Source organism: Eutrigla gurnardus, assembly GCF_963514095.1.
Source record: "Eutrigla gurnardus genome assembly, chromosome: 8".
Taxonomy (NCBI): domain Eukaryota; kingdom Metazoa; phylum Chordata; class Actinopteri; order Perciformes; family Triglidae; genus Eutrigla; species Eutrigla gurnardus.
In genome coordinates, this window is record NC_139922.1 from 19,851,254 (window position 1) to 19,876,017 (window position 24,764).

The window sequence follows — 24,764 nt, forward strand, 5'->3', positions numbered from 1 at the left end:
TGAATATGTTTAGCGAAGGAACCGAATAAGACTTTTGCTGTAAAACAAGAAGTTCAAACTTTATTGACAAGGATTGTTGGAAAAAAGGAACAGCCCATTGTCTAGATTCAAGGGCATTCATTTTCAAACCAACTGCATGCAGTTTACCAGTATGGTTTAGTTGATAGTTTGATGGTCAAGCCCACTGTCCACTGCCATTGTGGACTCAAAGGTAATGCCTCAACAGTTTTTCCAAAGACACAATTTAATTCTGCAATACACAATCAATGTTTAAAATGCAAAGATGTACCAAAACAGGAACATATTGTACTTCCAAATACAGTGAATAGACAGTCCAACATGGAAGTTCTTGCAATCGTCCTTGACTCAGAGCTTGTGGTGTAAATAATTACAGTTGCATACTCATTCTTTATCACATAATGCAAGTGATGCTAGTAAAACCAACAGATAAAGTCCACAAAATATATTTGGCACATTTAGAATGATCCATATGCTTCTTTTACCTTTAAGCCGGGAACACACTGTGCAAAAGACCTAAAATAACTTTTACAATGACATCTTAAAGATCATGGAGAGTCGGCCCAGGATACAGACAAACAGGGTTAGGTGACATGTTATCACAGAGTTTTAGGATTAAAATATCTTGAGCTATCCATATGTTTGATTTTGTATGACTGGAATCTGCATAAATCCAAATGTGATTCTGTAGATTTTTTTTAAGTCTTCCAGTGTGTTCCTGGCTGTTGGCAGATTTTGCACTTTTAAACCTGATGGGTGCGATTCTGATCTGCAAAACACAGAAAATGCAATGTAAACTAATCGACATCATGCAGCCATTACGACATGCATGTTTTAAAATCTTTGTAAACCTTTGGCAGAATACTTCACACCATCTCAAGTGAATGTAAACAAACAGAGCCTCAAACATACAGTATAACAGCAAAAACAATTGTGTGCAACAAGGTATACAGTACATCAATTTATCCGGAAGTTGTAGGAGGTGATCTGATGTGTTTGGTCCCCACTCCTCTGCTCTTGTGCCTGGTAATCCCACCCAAGATAATGCATATAATGGCATACGGTCCAAAGATAGTCCTTCCAGAAGGAGGGAAGGGGCTCTGGGCTCAGTCATCTTCTTCCTCGTCATCCTCTATGGGTTCTAGGAAGATGCTGTGCTTCAAGCAGGTTTGGAGGTAGTTCACTACTGTCCGCTGGAAGTGCTGGATGCAGCGCGGCTCTCTCAGGATGTGGCCCTCGTCTGGATACAGCTGCAGTGAGTAGTTAGCTTCCACCCGCACCAGTCGGCTCAGGAGCTCTGCGCTCTGCTGGAAGTGTACCCTCGCTTTGGCCAAACACACGTAAATTGCAATTAGAGATGGAAAAATAAACATAAGAATTAAAAAGCATAGCAGTGAATAAAATCTCACCATCTGCGGTTCCATGTAGAATAAGGAAATTCTCATCTTTCAGCTTATTAACCTCCTCCAGCAAAGATGCAGTCTGAAGAAAATCACACCACAATAGTGTTTTATAAGGTACTTTTCTAGCTATAACTAATGCAGTCTAACACATCAGCCCTGCAATAAATCCCACATTCATAAATATACATAGATACAAATGTATATATCCACAGGCTCACCGAGTAAGCGTGCTCCTCCTTTACTGGAAGGCCTAGAAACCTCTCTGAGAATGCAGCACCTGAAATAAGTGGAGCATCTTATACATATATATATATATATGAGCTGTGCCTCTGTTCAATCACAACTCCCATGCACACTGTATGAATCGTTAATGACGTGATCTCAACCCACTATAAAGTCTGAAGTCAGTGATCGGTGCCATGGCGGCTGTGCATTGAAAAAGCTTATCTGTTGCAGCAAGCATCTTGAGGGTTAAATAGCCGCCAAATGCCTGGGAGGAGAAACAGAAAAGTGCTAAAACAAAACAAAAAAAAGGTATGCAATAGCTTTTATGGCTACAATAGAAGTATTGAGTTTCTAAATCTTAAGAAATGCTGCAACCTTGCCATAGAGGATCACCCGACGATCATCAATATAAGGCAGCTGCATCAACAACCTGTGGAAACATTGTAAAGTCCTTGTTTATTCTCTGTCTATTATGATTCTCACCTTTCAATCATATGGCTTTATTTTGTTTTCATGACTGCACTGACTCTACAACTCCCAGATAATCTTTGACTCTAATTGAGCCAAGCTTGCGTGGATCCACAGCGGTGGTCTTCTGTCCACGACCAACCCCACTCCTGCCGTCCACCCAGGCCAAGGCCACATTGTGCGTACCGGAGAGGACCTGAGGCCAGTCCAGGGCAAATTCCTCTGTCACCGACTGACTCCCAGGCACGCCGTCTCTGAGTGACAAGACGAACAGGATCAGCTGGTACGGTGACAGATGTCGGGGGATGGGAGAGTGATGGAAAAAGGCTCTTACGCAAACAAACACTTTGATGACATCACAAAGATCGTTGCTTACACAATGACGAGGAGAGGGTGCAGGTTGTCTTCGTAACCCTGAGGTAGAGATAGTTTCAGGTGTACATCTAAGGAAAGCAAACAAGTAGAACAAGGTCAACGATCCATAGACAGGTCAGGATTGCTGCTACATTTAGAGCCTCTGCCTGAAATACATCAGAACCTCTGAAGCACATAAATGATGTCAATCAATCCTTAATCTGAACTTGAACAATCACATTCTGAGAGAATACTTGACACCGGTCCTTGAGGACAGGCTTGACTCACACTAATGATTACCTAATCACCAAATGGAGCAATTGGTTAGTACTCTACTATATTTGTCCCTTCCGGGCTGAGATACTTGCAACAAGTGCTTTGCTTAATCTGACTGCCTTAGAAAGGCACTCAAGGTGATCTTTGAAAGCTTGTATCGGGTTGACCAATACCTTAAATGTGAAACAATATTGAATATAGCTTTGTTATACCGTGGTTGTCTGCTGGGAGTGTCCTGAACAGAGTCTCAGGGAGCCTCTTGTCCTCCAGAGCTCTTGATAGAGGGGCGTTATCCTCCAAGACAACGTATCCTACAGGAGTTCAAACGCAAATGTCAGATTATTAATCCGGAACATCAAAACAGAAACACTAGGTCAAATCCTCATCATCGCCATGCAAACCGCACTGACTGAGAGCCACAGACAGAGGGCAGTGGGCACTGGGAGGAAAGCCCGCCACTGTGGTGTGCTTGAATATAGCGCCCTCTGCAGGCTCTAGCCAGAAACGGCAGACAAGCCTGTAAATGTGTAATAGACCACAAATCAGATCAAGTGACAGGTGAAAGACTCACTGGAGGGGTCCTTTGTACTGTGAACCGTCACTTTAGGTATTCCTGGGCCTGGGGAAAAGAAAACATCATAAAACAACTGTCAAGCATACTGCTTGTGTGTGTGTGTGTGTGTGTGTGTGTGCGTGTGTGTGTGTGTGTGTGTGTGTGTCTCACTTACCTAGACAGTAGAGGGTGAAGTGGGTTTGATTGGGACTGAACTCCGCTTGAAAGAAGCGACAACCGTCTATGAGGTAACAGGAGATGCACCGGCGCTGAAACACACCATCCAGGTCCACACTTGGACAAGAGAGAGAAGGAACAGTCTAAAGTGTTTTTTTTTCGCTCCGGGAGAGAGGGTCAATTAATTGCCAAGATATTAAGGAATAGTGGCAGCGTCTTGAAACAATTTATTCCAGCAGTCGCCTTTAACGAAATAGATGGGTTCAATAAGGTTAGACATAAAAGCTGTTATAGAGATCGCTCTGTGTCGAGTCTCTAAATGACCCTCTCCACTCTCCTGCTTACAAATTTCATACAGGATTGATCACGGCCCAAGTTTCAAGAAGCCACCGTCCCTCCTCCGCAATATTGTGCTATCTCCTGAGGCCTAAAGGTATGTAAGCTAATAAAAAGATATGAAACCTCAGAGGCTGATGAGGGAAGAGACAAGTGTGTTCATCACCAGGGGATCATAAGTGTCAGCACAGAGTTTCCTCGTCCACCGAGGAGGGTTTCTTTCCGTTATGAATGTGTCAATTCAGCTCTTGGCCTTAAACATTTAATTAAGATTCACATATCAATACATTAGTGTGCAGTTTCTCTTCTGAATGCTAGCAGCGCGGCTTCTGTGATGGAAATGTTGGCCGACACTTTGCTCCAAACTGTAATGGTTTAATATCTATTGGATGAATTACAGTGCATTTTGAAATAGATATTCATAGTGCACAGAGGATGAACCCCCATGACTATGGTCCATTATCACTTTAGAATTTGTAAATAATCACAAATAAGATGTTCTTAAATCACAAGGTGTCCCTGCTTAAATAAACGCTAAATAAATAGCGAGCTAGGCAGCTTTTCAAGACACTCGTCGTGACAATATTTACAATATTTTATCTATTATCCCGAGAATATAAATTCATCACAGTCAATTTAATGTGAGGTTTTTTTTTTATGACGATCCACGACAAAATCCTATATCGTTCCACCCCTAGTTTGGATATATATTTCCCCCTCATGAATTTTAATAACGTCCTCTGACCTTTCCATATAGCGCCACCATCAGGTCATATTTAATAATACGTAAATACCTGCTAAACCAATGACATTCGGCATCAGCTGTACTTTGTGTTTCGCGGTACTTATGAATGTACGCTAACATGCTCAACTAAAATGGTTAATATTACAGCTGCTTACACACCGGCATGTTAGCAATGTCACTGTAAGCACGTTGCTGACATTAGCACCTCAGGGATAACGTCAACATTGAGTCTGTTTAAAGCCTCGTACAGAATCTGCACTCGGTTTCACAGCGAAGCCTGTTTACCTGTAAAGGTGTCTGCTTTGTCTGGATTCCTCTGCACTCAGGAAATAGCTGATGAGGAGAAAAACAAACCACAGACACAGCAAGTCACTCAACATTATTGAAGCTGATCACCTCTGGGCATCTTCACTTCAGCATAATTACTCTGAATATAAATTATTCATGACAAGAACACACAGATTTACACACTTCAGCATGGTGATAAAATCACATTTCATTTGTAAAGCACCATTAGGGATGGTGAATTAAATCAATTGTGAAGTGGATGCGCATCAAAGCATCATATATCGACTACGTGAATGCAAGCAGAGTACTTTGAGACAAAGAGCAGTATTAACCCGTGGGCTTGAGGACTGCAAACAACTGAGCAGATCTACAATCGACTTGATTGTCGGTAATGCTCACACCTTAGTCAATCAGTTACTGCCCCCAGCAGGGTGGAGACAGATTTATTGATAAGCTGCTCGGTTCACGTAAGTAATCCTTTAGCCTCTTCAGTGGAAAAGCATCGGCACAACCAAAGTCCGGGTTAAAGCCGTTTACTTTGTCCTTTTTAACCGAGATCTATGCGACATGCTTGGTTTAAAATAAATCTCATGGTAATGAATAAATAAATCTTGGGTGTAACATTCTGACCTAACAAAGGGAATTTGCTGTCCAGCAGCAGACGTCTATAATTTGTTCTCGGCTGCTATTCTACTCTACACCCACTTGTATATTCATAGTAAGGAGCTGCGAGCTGTTAAAGGCACCCAAAGGTGGTTCAGCCTCACATTTTTCCAGCCTTCTCGTCGAGGGCGCAGAGCACGGTGACGTCCCAGCTCCCTGATGTCAGGAAGCGAGGAGGGATGGAGGGGATGGCAGGCTGTGTTACACAGAGAGACAGAGATACAGGATACAAATAGATGGAGCAATACAGCAAGTGTTTGTCAGAGGATGGAGGGGAACATTTTAAATAAAGCACTGACGGCTACAAGAGAGTTCAGGAACAGTACGTTTTAGTGAATTTAGCCAGAAACGGGTTTGTTGGTTTACATGAGCCCAAAGGTGTCAATTTCTCTGATATCTCAGTGTCATTTATTCAATATGTTGCCTCGTTGTCCAGCTCACCTGCTTCCCATTTCACCGATTGACACAATAGTATTTATACTGGTCCATTTCCAGTACTTGGTTGTTGTCAGCCAGCATTCGTTACCTGCTTTCTGATTACTGAACGCTCTTTTTTAACCCCCCTGGCTGAGCTAGAAGAAGAAATGTATATACTATATATAAATACTATATTCCTTGTATTACATAAAGGGCAAAAGCAAACAACCGTGAAGTATTAGTGAGTGAAATGACTCCTTAGATAAAGGTGGTGTTTTAAGTAATTAGGCTGAAAAAAACCCAAATGCAAACAAATTGCTTCAGTAATTAGAGAGGAGGAGGAGATTGTAAGCAAACCAGACTTTAAAGGTCTGTGCTGCCGAGATCTGTAATCACAGTGTTTTATGTGACCGCTGGTGAAATGTTAACGACCAATTTTGTCCAAAATCATTCAAGGAAATGAAAGTTAACTGCGCTCAAAAAACCGACCTGAGCTGACAGGCCGGCGATGTGGTGAAACTCTCCGCGAGCGCCCTGTTTCGCTGGCAGGATTGTATAAAACACAGAGCCGTCTGCTGAAAACAACGGCACGTCCTGTTGGATAAAAAATAACAGCGTGAAAAAGAAAGACAGCGGTGATGAACCGGTGTAATGAAACTTTATGAAACACGAGTACAATAACGTACCTGTCGTCGGTTTTGCATTATGTCCATGGCCATTTTGTGTTTCTGTCCATTAAAATGACACAATACAGACAAATGTATTACACCATTTCCAAGTAGCACTGTGTTAATAAAGTGTATTCAACTACTAAGTATTAGATATAGAAATCATGGAAGGGAATGAGCAATAAAATACTGCATTACATCAGCAGGAATTCTCCTCATGCAGCAAATGACCTTAAATATTAATCCAGCCAGTAGACTGTTTGAGAGCTTAAGGAAATCAATCCTTACTCCCAACACGGTGTAAGAGAAGCAAAGAAATTCTATTAACACCGCATATTGCAGCGGAGGCCGTTGGTGGATTACTAATGTGGAACGACTGATGACCGCTCACCTCTAAGCAGGCCCCCGTGGTGGCCTCGCATACGCAGAGCACCGATTGGTTCTGGGCACGATTCAGCCAACGAGCCGCGAGGCGGGTGCTGCTGATCCAAGTCACCATGGAGATGTAGCTGTCTCTGAAGTGGCGATGCGGAAAATGATACACGGAGAAAGTGATTGGAAAGTGGTGCAAAGGAGTGGGGAAGAAAAAAAAGAAAAAGGGAAAGTGGAGAGCAGAATTTGGACTTGAGTAATAATAACTGGCAGGCGATGATCAAAAGGTTTATTCTGTTTTTCTAGGGATTTTTTTAGTCGCCAAACCAATACCTGGGCTTTGGGTATTGTCTAATAAAGAGTGCTGATCAGATACCAGTGTTTAATTAACAAACTGTATGCCTACCATAACAGTATCAGATACCAAATCGGCCCATTGCCACTGATTTGAGTCCCATATCTGATATTGGAATCACTATCAGCATTTCTAGTTTTGAGGTTCACAAAGATGTACTACCTGGCCCTGAGGGAGTCAGGAGGCATCATCTCCAGAGTGTGAGCTGGACCATACAGATTCACCACAAACAGACTGACTGATGGGATACTTGAGCCAGCCTGTAGCACAACAAATAGAAAAAAAAAATCAAATAAAGTCATCAAAAAGTTTACGCCGTTTGCAAATCTTTTTAGACCCACTGGCGGTCTTTCAGTCCACCACTTTAATACTATTACCACTATTCCATGATTGATTTCCATTGGTGCACGTATTCATGGTACCCAAAGGATGAATCCTCCTGACTTTACGCCTATCTCCACTAGCAAGTCAAAGTCTTTTTGGTGCCCAGAACATGAATCCTTTGAACTTTTCCTCTGGCGCCACCATGTGGTTGACTTGTAGGAGTTAAATGTCTCAACCACAGTTGGTACATTTATGTTCCTCTTGGGCTGAATTGTAATAACTTTACTTTTCAACAAAGTTCTTTGTCCAACACTTTGGATAACGACCAACGACCTTCAGCTTCAGCTGTTCTTTATGTTTAGTGTTACTTTGCAAATGTCGGGCTGCAAACATCAAAATAATATCATGAACATGACAAATATTACACCCATGGATGGCGTTTGGCTGTCACCATCTTGTTTTTTGGAACCACAAAGTGACACGAGAGGTTCGAGCTATGTACAGCTGGACAATGAGGAAGACATATTTGGGGTATTTGTGACCGTTAACTTGTCATGACCTGTCAATCCCTCCCTGCTTTATCGTCTATTTTACTCTGAATGGGACCATCATTTACGGAATGAACATCATGCCATATTGAAGAAGACTTGGGTACGCATTGGGGCGTGGCTACCTTGGACATCACTACCGCGACCTTGTCCAAATATGGTCACTTCCATTCGCCGGTTTTAAGAATCCGAGTGGCGACGGCCAGAATGCTGACTTGACTCATTCTAAACTGCAGTCCACAAACCAATTGGGTCGATGACTACATCCGCTTCTTATACATAGTCTATGCTTCCATTTGAAAGAATGCAACTTTAAGGCACTTCCACATTGCTTCACTTTTCAGAATTTGAATATTTTTTCTTTTTACCTTGGGGTAGGGGAAGACCACATTAGAGGGGTAGAGACCACCTAGGAAGTGCGGTATTTCCATCACAGGTGTGGCAGAGTTGTTGATGGTGAGGTATGCCAGCCGGGCCCCGTCCTTAGACCACCAGTGGGCAACATACGTCAAGAGCACTTCCTCTGAAAAGTTTTGCAAGTCGTTATATCAGACTCTTAAAACCTGCTGTTTCAAAGTGCTGGAACATACCGTACCTTCATAAGTCCAGTCAGAGAGCCCGTTCACCACATTCTGCTCCAGGTCAGTGGTTGTGAGACGCAGGGCTTTGCTGGTCACACTTGGCTTGTAGTAGATATCTCCGTCAAACACATAGGCCTGGCATGGGCGGCACAGACACACAGTGCAAATCCATTATCAAAGACGATACGGTGGAAGGCTTCGTCGCTGGCCGCCTGAATCGAGCGCTGGTCGGACGCGGGCCAAGAGTGAATGAATCATGGGCCAGCGCACCCACGAGTAAGAGCCAATACATCTTTACTTGCTAGTTAATATGCTGCAGACAAAGCAGCGAAAGCCAATTACATTCCACGGAAGGTAGATGAATTACATTATGAGTGCAAAACAACTCCATTATAGTAAGTTCTCTGCAATAATCTCTAAAATGGAGCTCGTCTCATAATGCCGGAGACATGATGCCGTTGATGTTCATCATTAACATTATTCATCAAATGATGTCAAATGACTTTATTATCAGAGACTGTAAAGGCTGAGAAAATAATAATAATAATTCAGATCCTGCTGACAGCATGTTGATCAGGTAAGTGCGTTAAGCGTCTGGCTTACCAGCTGGCTCCCCTGAGGGCCCCAAGAAGCGTATTGCAGCACCGCTTTCTCCCTCTCCGGAGGGTTAAGCTCCAGCAGATCCCTGGAACACACACAAATACTCATAAGCCCTCCGTAAGGGCCGAGTGTCCCGTTTACAGCCCTCTGAGGTCCATCCATGCCCTGGCCTTGAGCTTTAATTGAGAGAGATGCTGCATTGTGAGGACAAAAGAGCAAGATGCAGAGAGGGAAAACAGAGAATGGAGTTGGTTCATGCAAGAGTGCAACACTTCTTTTTTTTTTTTTTTTTTTCATATTCCTGGCTCTGCTTGTTTTCTTCCTAAGGACAGGCAAACACTTTCTTCCAAGACATACTCAGGCAATGATCAATACTTCAGGGCCTCCTGAAATCCTTTTTTAAAGAACCATTCCTCTTGCAACTCCGGGGATCATCCACAGCTACCACAGAGGTGTTTCCACTGATAAATATAATGCTGAATATGAATCTCAGGCAGTGAAATCTGAGGTAAAGTACAAACCTTACTTTAGGATTATGGAGCCTGGGAAGAACACTTACGAATGAATGCATGTCTGACAGAAACATGAGGCTCGGATTCGATGAGACACACTCTGGGACGTTTTTCAATTTGCAGGTCTGCTTGCATTGGTGACGCTCATGCCCAGTGCAGCCCATGCATTAGCATTCATGAGTCCACCTACCCATTAGCCACATTGTAGATAGCATAGGAAGCTGTGAAGGACTGAGAGAACACCTGAAAGAGGTAGAGGATATCATGCACACAGGTGTGCCGCACTTAGATAACAACAAACACATGTTTCAGTGCTCACGCATGCTTATACACATGTTTATGAGGTTAAACAGAGGTTCCGCATCAATGCTTTTGAAAACGACACCAACATTAATTCTACTAAATAAAAATTCATTATTTCATTAATCTTAGTCTCATCGCAATATGTTATTCTTTTACCTAAAAAAACTGTTGTTTGGTCATCTTTAATGTGACTGTCAGTGAGCCAATACCAGCTGATACTTGGAATCAATATGTACGGTGGTATATATATATTTTTTTTTATCCTGTTTGAATTGTGCCGTCAATTACAAATATGATGTTTGTGCAGTTTACAGATTGCAAGATCATCTTCACAAATGAACACCACTTTTAATGATTTTTTAAAACTTCACCAGAAGTAAAAAGCTAACATTAGGCTTTAAAGAAACTACACCATGGTGGCATAAATGTGAGTTTACACAATGAGGCGGACCAGCTGGCGTGATGACGCTTTGTCTCATATGACAATTGTTATTACTTGTCTTTTTTTTTTTTTGTAATGGCTTTAAAATATACATTTTTTTATTGTGAAACAAAACATTAACATTTCTTAAGTTTGTGTTTTCCACAGACCTTATTCCGGGCATTTAACCCCAAAACACATAAAAAAACCCATTGACTTTGAGACGAGGGATCCGGAAATGCAAAAATGCTGACTCATTACCTCATTCACGCACCGCTCCATATGCTTACCATTGAAGTGGTTGCTGCTGCTAGGCAATGGCAATATTAATGTCGTTGTCGGTGAAGCCTAACAATTTAGCAGGCTAGCCAGTGGGTAAGGTAATGCAGGAAATGCAAAGCCATAATGACACAGGCAAAAGTTGGGAATTTAGTACACTTATGGTATTGCTTTTTTATGTATAAAAAAGAAAAACATTCTATGGGTCCACAAACTCAGTCTCCCACGCATTGTCAGTGGAGCAGCTCCAGACTTTGTCCTTGGTGACATAACAAGTTTGAGACTAACTTCTCTGGTTCCTGATTTACTTTCCTAGGCCATGCAAATGACATATTGGACTTCTTAATTCAGGTGTTCCCCTATAAGACTGAGTAAAAGTGACAACATGAAAGACTTGACATGTGGAAGGAAAGTACAGAAACTAAGACGTTCTCATTAAATAGCATCGTTACAGCTAATATCCATCCCACTGAGATCTTTTGTGTCTGGGAACCCTGACACAGGCAGCAGCAGCTCGATGAATAATTAAATTAACACGCTGCAAAAGACTAAAGGGCCAGAATCAATGACTGTGTGCAGGTGAGTGTGTGCATTAACTCACAATCACACGCTGATGAATTCTCGATAATCTATCGATCATCTATTCTTTTTTTCTCCTCTCATGCGAAGGGTTGGAAGCAGGCTATTTGCCCACCGGCCTCTGAATGCTTGACCCTGCTAACTAACCGGTCCCCAAAGAAATTAAATGTCACTTCCTCTATGAAGCCCACTTAGTGGTGAAATTGGATTTTGTGCTCTGCGTTGTTTGTCTGTTGCTAGAAAATGCATAGATGAAGTGACAGTGACACAGGACGGGAAATACATTCTAAGGTGATAAGAATGAAATTGAAATCCGATTGTGGTGTAACACTTGAGCATGTGGGGGCCACAGGGTGTACGGGAAACAGGCTGTTACAGTAACTTACTGCCAGGACAGGAAGAGGAAAGGGATGAAATTATCTAATACTTCAGGAAAGAGGGAGGGAGATGGAGAGAAAGAAAGAAGGGAGGAAAGGATGCAGAGAGAGAAAGCTGACAGGCTCTCGACTGGAGGACTGATCTTGAGTTACAGGGAGCATCACTCTTCAAGACCAAGGGGGAGCCGCGGTGCTGCCGTGAGCACCGCGTTCGATCAGCTTTTTATGATTTGTAAAGGAACCCAGAGATTCGGCTCGTGATTTAACATTGTGGAGCTGTTGGCAGCGGTCGTATATGTTGTGTGTGTTTGTGTGCGTCAGTGTGATGAACTGACAGAGATGCTGAAAGCATCTGTCATGGAGAGGCAGTGAATTCTAATGTGGCAGCCAGTAAAACATCATAAATCCTCCAGATTGCTCAACCACCCCCCCGCCGATTTTTACCACTCGTCCCCCTCCCGAAATGGGGGGTGGGTGCATACCACACAGATTACACTCTCAGAAGATAGCGTGCAATGACGTGACAAAGGAAACTTATATTACACACTTGACACCCTTTGCAGGAGCACAGATATTGGAATATATATTGTGCACTGCAAGATACATAATAGAGATATAATAGCATCCTTCCTTCTCAACATTGTTCCTGCCTCACAAGCATTTCTTAGCGGCGCGACTATGCACTGCCTTTGATAACAGCTTTTGCTGCAGAGTGCAGACACGACTCCGTTGGCATCTTATTTGTCCCTAAAATGCACTGTCGTGGCAGGTGCTGGTCCGTTCGCCAGTATTCATCAATTCCAGAAACCTCTTTTTAAAAAAGAAATATGTGGGTCTTCTCGTTCTCATTGCCTCCTCTTGCACACAAACCTATTTAATTCAAACAGGCTTTGAGGAAAGGACATTCTTGTGTACAGGAAATCTGCTTCCTCTTGTTCCTCCGTGGCCAAATCCCCAACTCACTTCTGTGTATACCCTCTTATCAAAATCCATTTATTTTCACCCACCAGGCACAAACCCTCCCTAAAGCCTCCAGAGCTAACACCAAAATCCAGAGAAGCCTTTTAACTTTACCCACAGCCTGCTCATCCATTTCTCTCCGCTGCAGCTTTCTCCTTTTAGCATTTCTGTCACTCTTTGATAACCACTCTGATTGATTTCAACCGGGCAGCGTGTCTGAGGGCAAATGGTGCATATCCCATTTTTCTCTGCCCAGCTCCCCCCCATCACAAGTGGCTTCCCCCCACCGCTCCTTCTGTTTCTCTCTCATTCTCTGCCACTCTCAGCAGCGTGCCGCTCCTCTCTCCAACGGCAAAGCTAGTGCCTGGCGCAAACTGCTTCAGTCAGCACAACCCCCCCCCCCAGAGATATACAGAAGTGAGGGACGATGGAGCTAGGAAGATGAGGAGAATGGAGAAATAGCCCGTATGGACACAGAACGCCTACCACGCTCACACACACACAGATATCCATTTCTAACTATACAAATGATTCCAGGTGGCTCATTGCCTCTGATTTCTTCCAGTGTGAATACACACTGAGCATACAGATGAGAGCAGGCGATTCCTGCTGACATCAAAGGAAGTATGCTAATGGGATTAATCTTAAACAACCCACGGATCGGAACAACGATCTGAGCCTTTTCTCTCCACAGAGTTATCTGAGAGCTGATTGAACGCAAGGTAACCACCTCATAATGCAGTTAGAGTGGATGCAGCGCGTTTGTGACGGATGTTGTAACACAGCAACAGGCTCATTACACCCCCCCCCCCCCCCCCCCACACACACACACACATACAGAATAAGATATGCACTGACTGAAGCAAAAGCAGATCTCTAAAGGAAACAGAGAGATAGAAGAGACTGAACAAATGAAAGTGTGAGAGAGCAGCGAAATCTGCTTTCAGGTTTTTAATAAGAACGTAGGGGGGAAATGTGCCTAGGGATTTCATTTCCTCCTAATTCTGTTTCCCTTCCAACGTTGATTACTTGCACATTATACAACTTGCATGCCCTTTGAGGAGAGACTCAACTATTTATTAATGGCGTGGGTATTTACAGAGTGAGACGGCTGTGGGGTGTTAAAAAGCGAAGGGAGCCCAAAGATCCGTTATTTGCGTCGACCTCGGCGCTTATCCGAAACCACCTGCGATTGTGATTCTCATCAGCTCCTCATTAAAATTCCACGTTGAACTATAGCGGGCTGACTTCATTACTGCAACTCCAACTTTACCCCTTCATCTTCTTGATCTCCCCTTCCCCCCATTCCCCCTGCTATCACACGGATCACTCACTCGCAGCGTTTCAACCCCCCCCCCCCTGCAGCTTCCGCCATCAGTCGGTTTAAATATTCAGCTCCCCGTATGTTCTCCCACATGTGGCGGACGGTGTTACAGACCTGAAGACTGCTGCAGTAGCAGAATCAACACACACACACACTCGCCCACACACACACTGCCGGACACACGTGAGCGACAACAGCACGTCTTTGATATTACTGGATCGTTTTTTTTTTTAAACCCTGAATGTCTTCTGAAGGTAAAAGGGCTTCAGGTTGTTTTGTTCTGCGATAACGCTGAGTCAACGTACCGGTCGAATGTTATACGCCAAGAGGACACACGTCTTGTCTGCTGACACTTGGAATTTCGTAGTGGTCAGGTCCTGTTGAGAAATTAGACAACACATCATCAGACACTTCAATTTGTTCTCTGGAAAAAATGACATCCCAATACGACTATGTTGCACTCTCCAGGGAAATGTACCATTGTGTTCCTTTTTCTGTTTTTACTTTGAGTACATACTGCAGCTGCACTTACATACTGTTGTATGCAGGACATGCTGCTTTGTCATAACGTTGCACCTTGAACTTTGACCCTCTTTCTCATATATCTGCAGCACAGAGGATTGTGGATCAGAATAACCAGAAAAGCATACTGGGTACTGCATATGAATGTGACTGGATGCAGTGTTGCATGTTGGTATTTTTTGGCACAAGAATGAGGTGGCTGCAGCTTTTAGAGCCCGGTGCAGCGGTTGCTCTCCAGCCATTGCAAGAATGCATGACAGGTAGTCTCTTAGTTTTGACAACAAACCCCTGTTTGATTGACATTGAAATTAAATTGAAAGAAAAACAAGTTCTTGGTTAGGTTTATGCAAACAAAACAAAAAAATAAATAAAACCAGAATCCACAATAAAATACATTTCCATCAAAACATAATTCGCAATGCAGTATCGTTGTATTACAACTTCACTTTTAGGAGACAGCGCTGGTATTTATTTATTTTTTTTCATAAAAAGCGGATGATGATTTCTCCGTGACATATAGCCACAATCTTGCATCAATAAACAAATAGAAACCTCCATAATAAACATAAATATGACCTACTTGTCACTCTCCTACGCAGACGTCTCATTAATTTGCATTACTTACCATGAATTCTATAATATTCTCACTATCTGTAGCTGAAATGTGCATCTTGTTATTCATACAGGAATATATATTTATATTTTCTGGAATTAGTCACGGCAGCAGAGATAACAAACCATATCATAACAGCGAAGAGAAACTAGTTCGCAACCTGACAACACAACCCTGCTTTAAGCTCCTCGGCGATGATGACCCACATAAGGCTGTCAGTGTCGCGCAGAGGCAGCGTTCAAAATGATGCCCTTGCTTGGGAAATTCTCTTTGAAGCCACATGTTGAAGGCTCACAGAGCAGCCAGATTTGGGGGGGGGGGGGGGGGGGGGAGGATGCGCTGATACTGTCAGTCTGCCAAATCTATTTTTTCAAGTATGGAATGTGGAACAGTTGGACTCAACCTGGAAGCTCTATTGGCTTCCACTCATTTTGTCCAGCTGTCTGTGGATATGAGCCGATCAATATAAAAATTGCCCCTTCCCCCCGTCCTCAGAAGCGGTGTCGATGCTACTCACCAGGGAGCTGTTGTCCACCAGAGTTGAGGTGAGGTTGCTGCTGAGGCTAAATGACAGGACGTGTCCCTCTCTGGTGCGGAGAGCCACTTCGTTTTCTGACGGGGTCGAGACGGTTCAGGGAAGAGGATCCCGTGTTATTACAGTGATGACTTAAATGCACACAGTCTGCGGTGAGATCAATAAATTGGTTTTTGAGCAGTCGGGAGTCATTTGAGATGACGGAACAGGGATCCTTACCGTTCAACCATGCCACACAGGGGTCGTGAACTTTGAACTCCTCACTCTCCAGGTCCTCCATCGTGAGATGAGAGCGGAGAAGCAAGTGGGATTCATCTTCAAAGGCAAAGAGACAAGAATTAATGTATTCATGAAAAGTGTGTCATAGCAAAAACTGAGCATGTTGGAGCCTGGTCTATATTTGTGCTTCCTATTCAATTCATTTTTGTTTTGTTTTGCATGTTTGCCTTTATTTAACAGATAACAGAGTACACTGGAAGCTCTGGAGGTGATGACGTTCAACAAAAGGCCCAAGGCTGGAATCAAACATAAAAGAATAATACACTGTAACCACTTCGTTTACAAGTCGCTTCCTTTTTTCATAGATTTTGCCATTTCAAAAAATGTGCAACATTTGTAAAAGCACAAGGGCAACACTTTGGAAAATAGGCTTATTATTTGCTTTCTGTCACAGTTACATTGCAAGATCTCTCATTACTGTACATTACATAGAAGGCTTCAGCCTGCAGCCAGTTAGCTTAGCATAAAGACTGGAAGGGAGAGGGAACCAGTTAGGCTGGCTCTGTCCAATTCCAACAAAATACACCTACCGGCACCACTAAAGCTCACTAATTAACACGTTATATCTCGTTTGTAAAGTCACTGTATATAACCCTTGATTCTGAAAAAAGACTGGAATTCAAATGGCCACTTGAGGCTGGCTTCAAATATGAGTAGATCCCAATAGATCTCAATTAAAATGCTAAACTTTATAGTCGAGAATTTTTTTAATTTTTTTAATGGTTTTGGTCTCTATAGCTAATATCCCCATCCATGACAAATGAACAGGGGATACATGCTCACCCATTAAAATGATATCAAGACTTAAAGTTAGGCATCTCCAGAAACCTGTGTCTGAGTTACTACATCCACATTATGATCACATCATACAGATGTGAGAATGGTATCGATTTTGCCACCAAAAATCACATTTTCCCAAAATAACTATTCCTTAAATAGAGTGGAGCTGGAATGAGTAAACCCAGAAATGAGTTAAGACATGTGCACTTCCGGGTCTCAAGGTCAATGGGTTTTTATTAATTGGGTTTTTTGTTAGATAATGCATGTGGTTAACAAAAGCTGAAGGGACTTTAATGTTTTTGTAAAGCACATCAGTAGCCCACTCATGAACTCATTTATATTCTGCATTAATTTAAAATCCAATTGAACAATCCCATTGGCTGAGGCGACCAGTGAGACGCTAACTTCTGGGGGCTGGCCTACAGAAACACGTCATCCCTGCACCACTCCATTCTCCGCATGACAACTCCATTCTGCTTTGCTGCTTCTAACCCTCCAAACAGCGCTTCTTACCGGGCGTGAGGAGGATGACGGAGAGAATGACCATAGACATGACGGCCACGATCACCACCATGGCAATTCCTATGCCCTTCCAGTTCCGCGGGGGACCATCTGAACTCCCCCGGTCCTGATATGAAAAAAAAACCAATTCACACAAAGTGTTGAATGCGAGCACATATGACATTAGTTCTGCTTCATTCCCACGCTCTCACAGCCACTTCTCCCTGACAGGCACATCAGTACTGTGAGCCTCAGGGGGGGAATTACCCTAATTTTCTGTATGAGAACTGCATGAAATCGTTGCATGTGTGAGAGATGAGACTTTGATTTGTGGCACAAATTTTGGCCACTGTTTTTTTTTTTTTTCCTTTCTTTATCGTCGCCTCATTTCACCCTTTCACATGACTGATGGGCCATGTGGTTTTGGTAAAAAAAAAAAGAGGGAGGTGGTGGAGGTTATCATGAAATACGTTGTGCCTGAGTACTTTTTATAGAAAAGGCTGCAACCTATATATTGCTTTGGTGGATCGGGATTTATGCAACAGTACCTGATGAAGTTGTTAACGAGGCGGTTCAAAATGAGGAGACGTAGATGGGGCTGTATAACTATACAATAAATTATAGACAAAGCTTCAGTTAGGCATTCAACACAGCAAATCTTCAAGTGTCCTCAATTCCAGGTATCCTCTCTGTGCGATCTGTGATGCAATAAGCCGGCATCACTATCATTTACAATTAATTTCTATTGCATGCCATTCCCAAGCTGCACACCACTTCCCCATAATGAGTGGCTGGCGCTGCATGGCCACTGGAGTGTGAGAGTTCAATCACAGATCAGCTATAAATTTCAGCCTTCATTATGGCTGCCCACCCCTTTGGTTTATCCCTCACTGCCCCTCCGCCGGTCCCTTCCTACAGGCATTAGGGACACGGGCAGCGGAAAGAGGGCATCTTGGCTCACTGGTCTACAGATTGCTGCTCCTCCCTGCTCCCCGGGCGACACCAGCTGTCCCTGACTCCAGTCTGTTTGCCACATCTAACACTTCCTCTCCACAGACATACACTTCTTTACCCCCCCTTGACCAGCTGACTTAAAGCCGCTGGCACATTGTGTATCAAAGCACTGAACGCACTTACATAACTGGAGTCAAAATGTCTTAAAACACCATTTCCGAGTGAATTCTGCAGGAACTGAAAAGTAAAGGTCAGTGCAGTTGGGCATTAAAGAGATTTCTCAGTTGTCTTCATGCCTCTGTGTGTTATTTATCTTGTCAGGAAGAAATCCCTCTTTTTTTTCTAAGAATGTGTCTCAGACGTTTCCACCTTGTATTGCAAGAACGCAAGTTTACTTTATACCCAAGATGAATGGAAGACCAACAAGGTCTGCTGCTCTATAGCAACTGGTTGCCAGCACAACTCCTGCCAAGGTTTCATCTTTAATAGATCTCCTTGGCTGCAGTATCATAGCATGTTCGAATTAAAACCACTGCCAGTTACGGCTGCAGGGACAACTTTTAAGTAATGTTGGGACTCCGGGGCAGACCGGAGCTCGGTGACTAATGTCTAAGGCTGTGTATCTATACTGGCCTTTCTAACAATGTGTTTGGTCTCAATCTTTCGCAGCCTCAGCACATAATCCCTCAGTGAACCACCATTATCCTCCCATCAGATAAAGGCACCTACAGCAGTCTGCCAAGGCTGAACTGAATCTTTCTTTATACAAACATTCTTGTTTAAAGCAAACAAGCAAATTAATCCTAATTGTTAGGCTAAGTCTCATGGTTATCAGGAAACCACATGTTGAAGATTTTCATCATATATATATATACACACACACACACACACACACACACACACACACACACAGACAGACACATATATATATATTTTCCAGGATTTAGAAGAAATATTTTAAATTAAATTTAGTGATGGGTAAATGATACCGAGGCTTTGGAGCTTGTGTCGCTCTTCCTGAAGCGGAGCGGTTCGAACCACTGTGTCGGAGCTTGTATCAAAACACCAGCGTCACGTGACCGAAGCACTAAGTGCTTCGTTGCTTCGAAAAGTTTCGAAGCGTTTCATTGGCTCATAGTGTGCCGGTGCGTGTCATTGGCTCATAGTGTGTGTCAGTGTGTTTCATTGGCTCGTAGTGTTCATGCTTTGTGAGCCTATGACAGCGTGACAGGTTTTAAAGATTTGAGTGGTTTGATGCCACACAAGCTATAAAACATGCATCATTACTCCTCAAAATGTGGTTGTGAGGAGATTTGGAGAGTGAGAGGAGAGTTGGATATTTGGAGAGTGAGAGGAGATTTGGATATTTGGAGAGTGAGAGTGAGAGTGAGAGAACATTTGGAGATTGTGAGAGTGAGAGAACATTTGGAGATTGTGAGAGTGAGAGTGAGAGGAGACTCTGGTGTAAAACACTTATTATACAAACACGATCTGTCTGAGTTCACATACCATGATCAAATAAATAAACCCTTGACCAACCATTAACCCTTCATATCATTTGGATTAATCCGTTGGCATGGGATGTGTTACAGTATGGGCGAGTATGAATGAACAAAACACGTTAATGACCACACAGTCTTTTCTAAACTTTTATTGTTGACATGGGATTGAAACGGTGTCAGAGCTTCAGTCGCGCTCTTGAGAGGTTGCTATGGCTTCAGTTGTCCACCAGATGTCACCATCACTGAAGCGTTGAAGCTTTGAATCTTTTTCAACACAATTGCTAGGAAAGCCTCAGTGCTTCATAAGGCTTCACTTGCCCATCACTAATTAAATTCCTCCACTTGACTGATTCCATCACACAGTTTTCATTCCCAAGTCCTCCATCTAATTACATTATGCAACGTGAGAGCCGAAACATCCTTCTTATGGATGCCCAGATCCTATCGTTCCCCTGAGCCCACACATTAGACCATACTACCAATTAAGGTTGCACTGTCACTGCGACGGACTGGAAATCCCACATTTGGACGAATGAGGTGTTTTGGCAGAATTGCAAATGAGGTACAGATGTGCCCCGGCAGAATCCCCAGAGCGGCCGTGCCGGTCGCTGATCACAATTCACGAGGGAATGTAATGCGGCACAAACTGCAGGCACAGGTGAACGGATGTAGAGCGGGGCTGTGTGATAGGCCGGGTTCTGTCGGGCAGCACCCTGATGGACAAGGACGTATCAGGTTTTCTTCTGAGTCGGATCAAAAGAAAATCACACATAGATCTTCCTAAGGGCGCCATGTCTTTTATTGAGCCCCGTGAGATACCACAGGAGGTGGAGCAGGAGCCCAGATGAGGTGTCATTCAAACAGCATAGGGTGCGAGATTGCAAATCAAAGCATGTTATGTTTATGGATAACGCTCCCGAAGGAATCCCCTCGAGAGGATTTATTTTGGCAGGCCATGCAGAACTGGATTAGAGAAGAGAAAATCTAGTGTTTGCCAGCGGAGCGAGGGGATTTTTTAACTCTAACCAAATGAGAGAATCAATAAGGTGCACAGTTGAACAAGGTCCGGAAGGAAACAATTAATCGTGGCTATATAGCCATAAAGGAGACTGAAAGTATGACACCTCCATGTGGAACAGAGGCCAGACCTATTCTGACCGTTCTATCGTTTCAACTTAAGAATCGCACTTACTGGACTGGAATTAAACTGCACACGAACAGATTCTAGATAACAGGCTTCCTTTCTCAGAACACACAAATTCAAACCATCCTAACTGTATTGATTGAATTTCTACACAAAAAAAAGGCAAGCCACACTTAAATACAATTAGTCAAACTGCACAACGGCCAACACAACGAGGTCGTGTGGAATCCATGGCGGTACTGAGAATTCATAAATTAGGCTCTGGAGACCTCCTTAACTCCATCTTCTGTCTTTGAGGCACGGAGAATCCGACAATTAATCATATGCGGAGGAATGAGGGAACCAGTGCAGGCTGTTTGGGCATTCTGGTTCTGCTCTAAAGCCCCCCTTTTAACATCAGGCAATGATGTTTATTACTTTCATGACATTGGCAGGCGCATCAATGAAATAACCACCATCATAAAAATGGGGGAGATCAATTGGCAGACACACACGGCCCCTCAATATAACCTACATGCTCCTTATTTTAATGATATGCTGTAATTGCTCACAAGGGAAAGCTGTAGATTAGCAAGTAAGCCATGTATGTATCACCGTGTCAATATCGTTCACTGCCTCATTTAAAATGAAGGTCATCATTAGAGTGGGCTGTAAATTTGGTGTGGTTGGAATAAAAGGTAACCGATGTAGTAATGAGATACCCCAGACCGATATTGATTCCTATCTAGGACTATCCATCGTCTCATTCAGTGGAATGTATGTGCTCCTTCTCACTGCACCACCAGTTCTCCCCTTGTGTTTATTTGAAAAAAATAAAGAACAGTAGGTGGTAAAGACACCATATGGGACTAACTGGGCAGATCTTTTTGCCCTCAAGGCTATTAGCAGACGATGCAGCAGAAGCCTTTATGAAATGAAAGACCTGCCGCTTTAGCCTCTAGTGCTGCAAGGCTGCCCTACTGTCTTATTCTTTTCATGCTCCCCATCACACATAAGAAAAAAAACATTACTGTACAAAAGGGGACGAGTATGTATGAGAGAGCTTTTCCTCAGCATGTCCAGCCACTTACAGTTCCTGCCTTTAGGAAACAAGCAGCATCAGTAAAACACATGTGGGAGAGCTGCAGATGTAGTCTTTCAGTGAAACAAATAATAGGCTTATAATAACCATATTGCCTCTGAAAAAGCTCATTAATTTTCTTGCATAATGCCAAGGATTAACAGAACCAACGCCTTGTGTTTTACCAGCATGGAATTATGATGTGGCCTTCTAATTTGTGGTGTCTCAACTCATTTTACGTTGACTCTGCAATCCTGTTTGGTCCTGTTGTTTCATGGTGTGTTTAACATTGTGACACACAAAACATATGACACAGGCAGCAATCCACAACATCCCATAAATCACCGCATCTTCTCACCCAACGGACACCGACATCTCTAACCCAATTGGCCTCATTAAATGCTTCAAGCGCCGGATTGGAGACCGTGGCGTGAAATGTTGCGACATTCGCAGGTAATGGATCGTCTATAAGCCCCGCGGCCTCGTATGGCTCCCTCTTAAGGAAACAATAATGCTGCAGGATTATCACACAGACGCTTCACACATGGTTTCACCCAGATTACATCGCATCCAATTATGAGACAAATAAACCGAACGTGAGTGGGACTCTTACTGTCAAACACCACAATGCTATACCAATTAGACACCATTGAATTGCTCTTCTTGTCTCTCAGACGTTTTCAGTGTACTAATCAGCTCATGATTGAAACTCCTTCCCAAGAAGGGTGACTGTTTGATGAGCTCTGTTAAATAGGATATAGAGGACTGGGCTGCAGCGCTGTAGAGAAACAGAAGCAGCAGTGTAAATGATTTTGGACAATGACTGATGGAGCATGAGAAAGTTTGATTCAGAGGAGGAAGCACCGCATATTACTGTAAGTCAAATCCAAGTGAAATCAAAGTGTGAGGTGTAATCGGACGCAATCGTTCTTCAATATCAGTTGAGGACTAGAAGTTGCACGAGTTGCTTCAGGCGTCTAAAGAGAGGGGGAACCGACCGCCTTTGAAATAAACCAGGAAAAGTCATATTGGGGTGGGCGTGCATATCAATTGCAACTGAATGGGAGAGCTGCAATAATTTACATGGAGGGTATCTCACTGAATGCAGCATGAGTGTTCAGCGTTAGAGCAAAAACACAAACCCACAGGATGTGTTGGTTCATAGTCTGTGTTCTATGAATGACATACACCTACACAGCGAAGGGGTAATCAATCACAGCGCTGGAGGTTTGAGCCTCTTTGTCACTGCACGTCCATGCTGGAGGGGACATTTGTCTGCTGGGACACATCCTTAAATCTAATTATCATACTGGGGAGGAAAAACACTGTTAATGATGCAGAGATATAATGCTACAAAAGTCTACACGGGACAGAAGGACAATTAGAGTGAGAGGCAGCGGACGCTGAACCGCAGTGCACAGAGTCAAGGCTGTCCACCAGATGGATATTGACGAGAAAGTCTGAATAGTAGAAATGGATAAAACACTAATCGATATTCATCGTATTGTGCGCATGCATGAGGAATTCCCCACTGCACATCAGACTACACGTAGTACACGCGCGCGCACACACACACACACACACACACACACACACACACACACACACACACACACACACACACACACACACACACACACACTGCTCTTAATGTGAAGAAAAACTAAGTAGATATAAAACATTTTTTTATTATTAAATACACACATACCAGCTCCGTGGTCATGTTTTGTTGAGTTGTGGCAATCATTGTAATCCGCAACAAGCTCCGCTGCCTCTGTGGCTTCAAAATCCGTCGAGTCGCTGCACTGTTGTCTTGCAGAGCTTTTTCTGCATGCGCTGCTACTTGCAAGTTTGTCCTCACTGGGCTTCTTCTGCTCTCTCTCTCTCTCTCTCTCTCTCTCTCTCTCTCTCTCTCTCTCTCTCTCTCTCTCTCTCTCTCTCTCTCTCTCTCTCTCTCTCTCTCTCTCTCTCTCTCTCTCCCTCCCTCACTGCACGGGTGACTGTCGTCCATTCATTCGCCTATTTCCAATCTCTTCATAGGCTATTGATTGGCTCAGACAGGAGGTAGGGTGCATATGCGACTAATGCTGTTTCAGCATTCCTAGAGACAGTCAAAATTAAGTAATTATGAATAAACACAATAGCTGGTGAAACATTAACAGACAATTGTATTGATATGTCGGTGATGTGACTGAATTGTTCAATATTTGAATTCCCTTAATATAATAATGATAAACTCCTAATAGTCTAAAAAATACAATAATCCAAACTACTCACTCTAGTAGTGTATGCAATAATACAATAATATAATTAAGTGTATTTTTCAGCAGGAGGGATCTCGATGCATTTTAACTCACCATAGGACCATGCACATGTCCACTTAGTATAGCCTATAGTATAGGATGTGTGTATAGTATAGGCCCTATGTCCACAGATGAGATTCAAATTGCAAAAGAAACGGTTTAAATATACAAGGGGGCTGACCAAACATAGATATAAGATGACAATTTAACAAACGTTTTTGGCAGATGCGGGACATTACATCCCAACTGCCAGATAAACTCCATGTAGTGGCATTCATCATCTCCATATTCGCTATGTTTCCACTTAAATACTGCAAGAAATCAGTCTGAATCTTTTTACAAGTTGTGACCGGAAGTGGAGTTTTTATTTTATTTTATTGATTCCTACTTTTGATTCTGTTTGTTTATTTCTTATATTTTTAGCTAATAACATTATACTTTTAAC

At 43.0% G+C, this 24,764-nt stretch overlaps 1 protein-coding gene across 1 annotated transcript; it reads right to left on the reverse strand.

The window, feature by feature from the left end:
* Positions 1-38: 38 nt before the first annotated feature.
* LOC311016763 (inactive dipeptidyl peptidase 10) lies at positions 39-23,872 on the reverse strand. The gene is made up of 25 exons (XM_084014688.1): positions 23,725-23,872; positions 17,369-17,483; positions 16,016-16,111; positions 15,779-15,873; positions 14,432-14,503; positions 10,074-10,126; positions 9,375-9,456; positions 8,786-8,906; positions 8,559-8,713; positions 7,481-7,578; positions 6,983-7,106; positions 6,610-6,651; positions 6,413-6,517; positions 5,611-5,702; positions 4,841-4,888; positions 3,473-3,591; positions 3,316-3,363; positions 2,957-3,055; positions 2,491-2,557; positions 2,174-2,368; positions 2,022-2,076; positions 1,812-1,911; positions 1,640-1,698; positions 1,428-1,500; positions 39-1,342 (listed from the first exon to the last, which is right to left on the reverse strand). The coding sequence occupies exons 1-25, from the start codon at positions 23,761-23,763 to the stop codon at positions 1,125-1,127; spliced, it is 2,370 nt and encodes a 789-aa protein (XP_083870814.1). The 5' UTR covers positions 23,764-23,872; the 3' UTR covers positions 39-1,124.
* Positions 23,873-24,764: the final 892 nt, after the last annotated feature.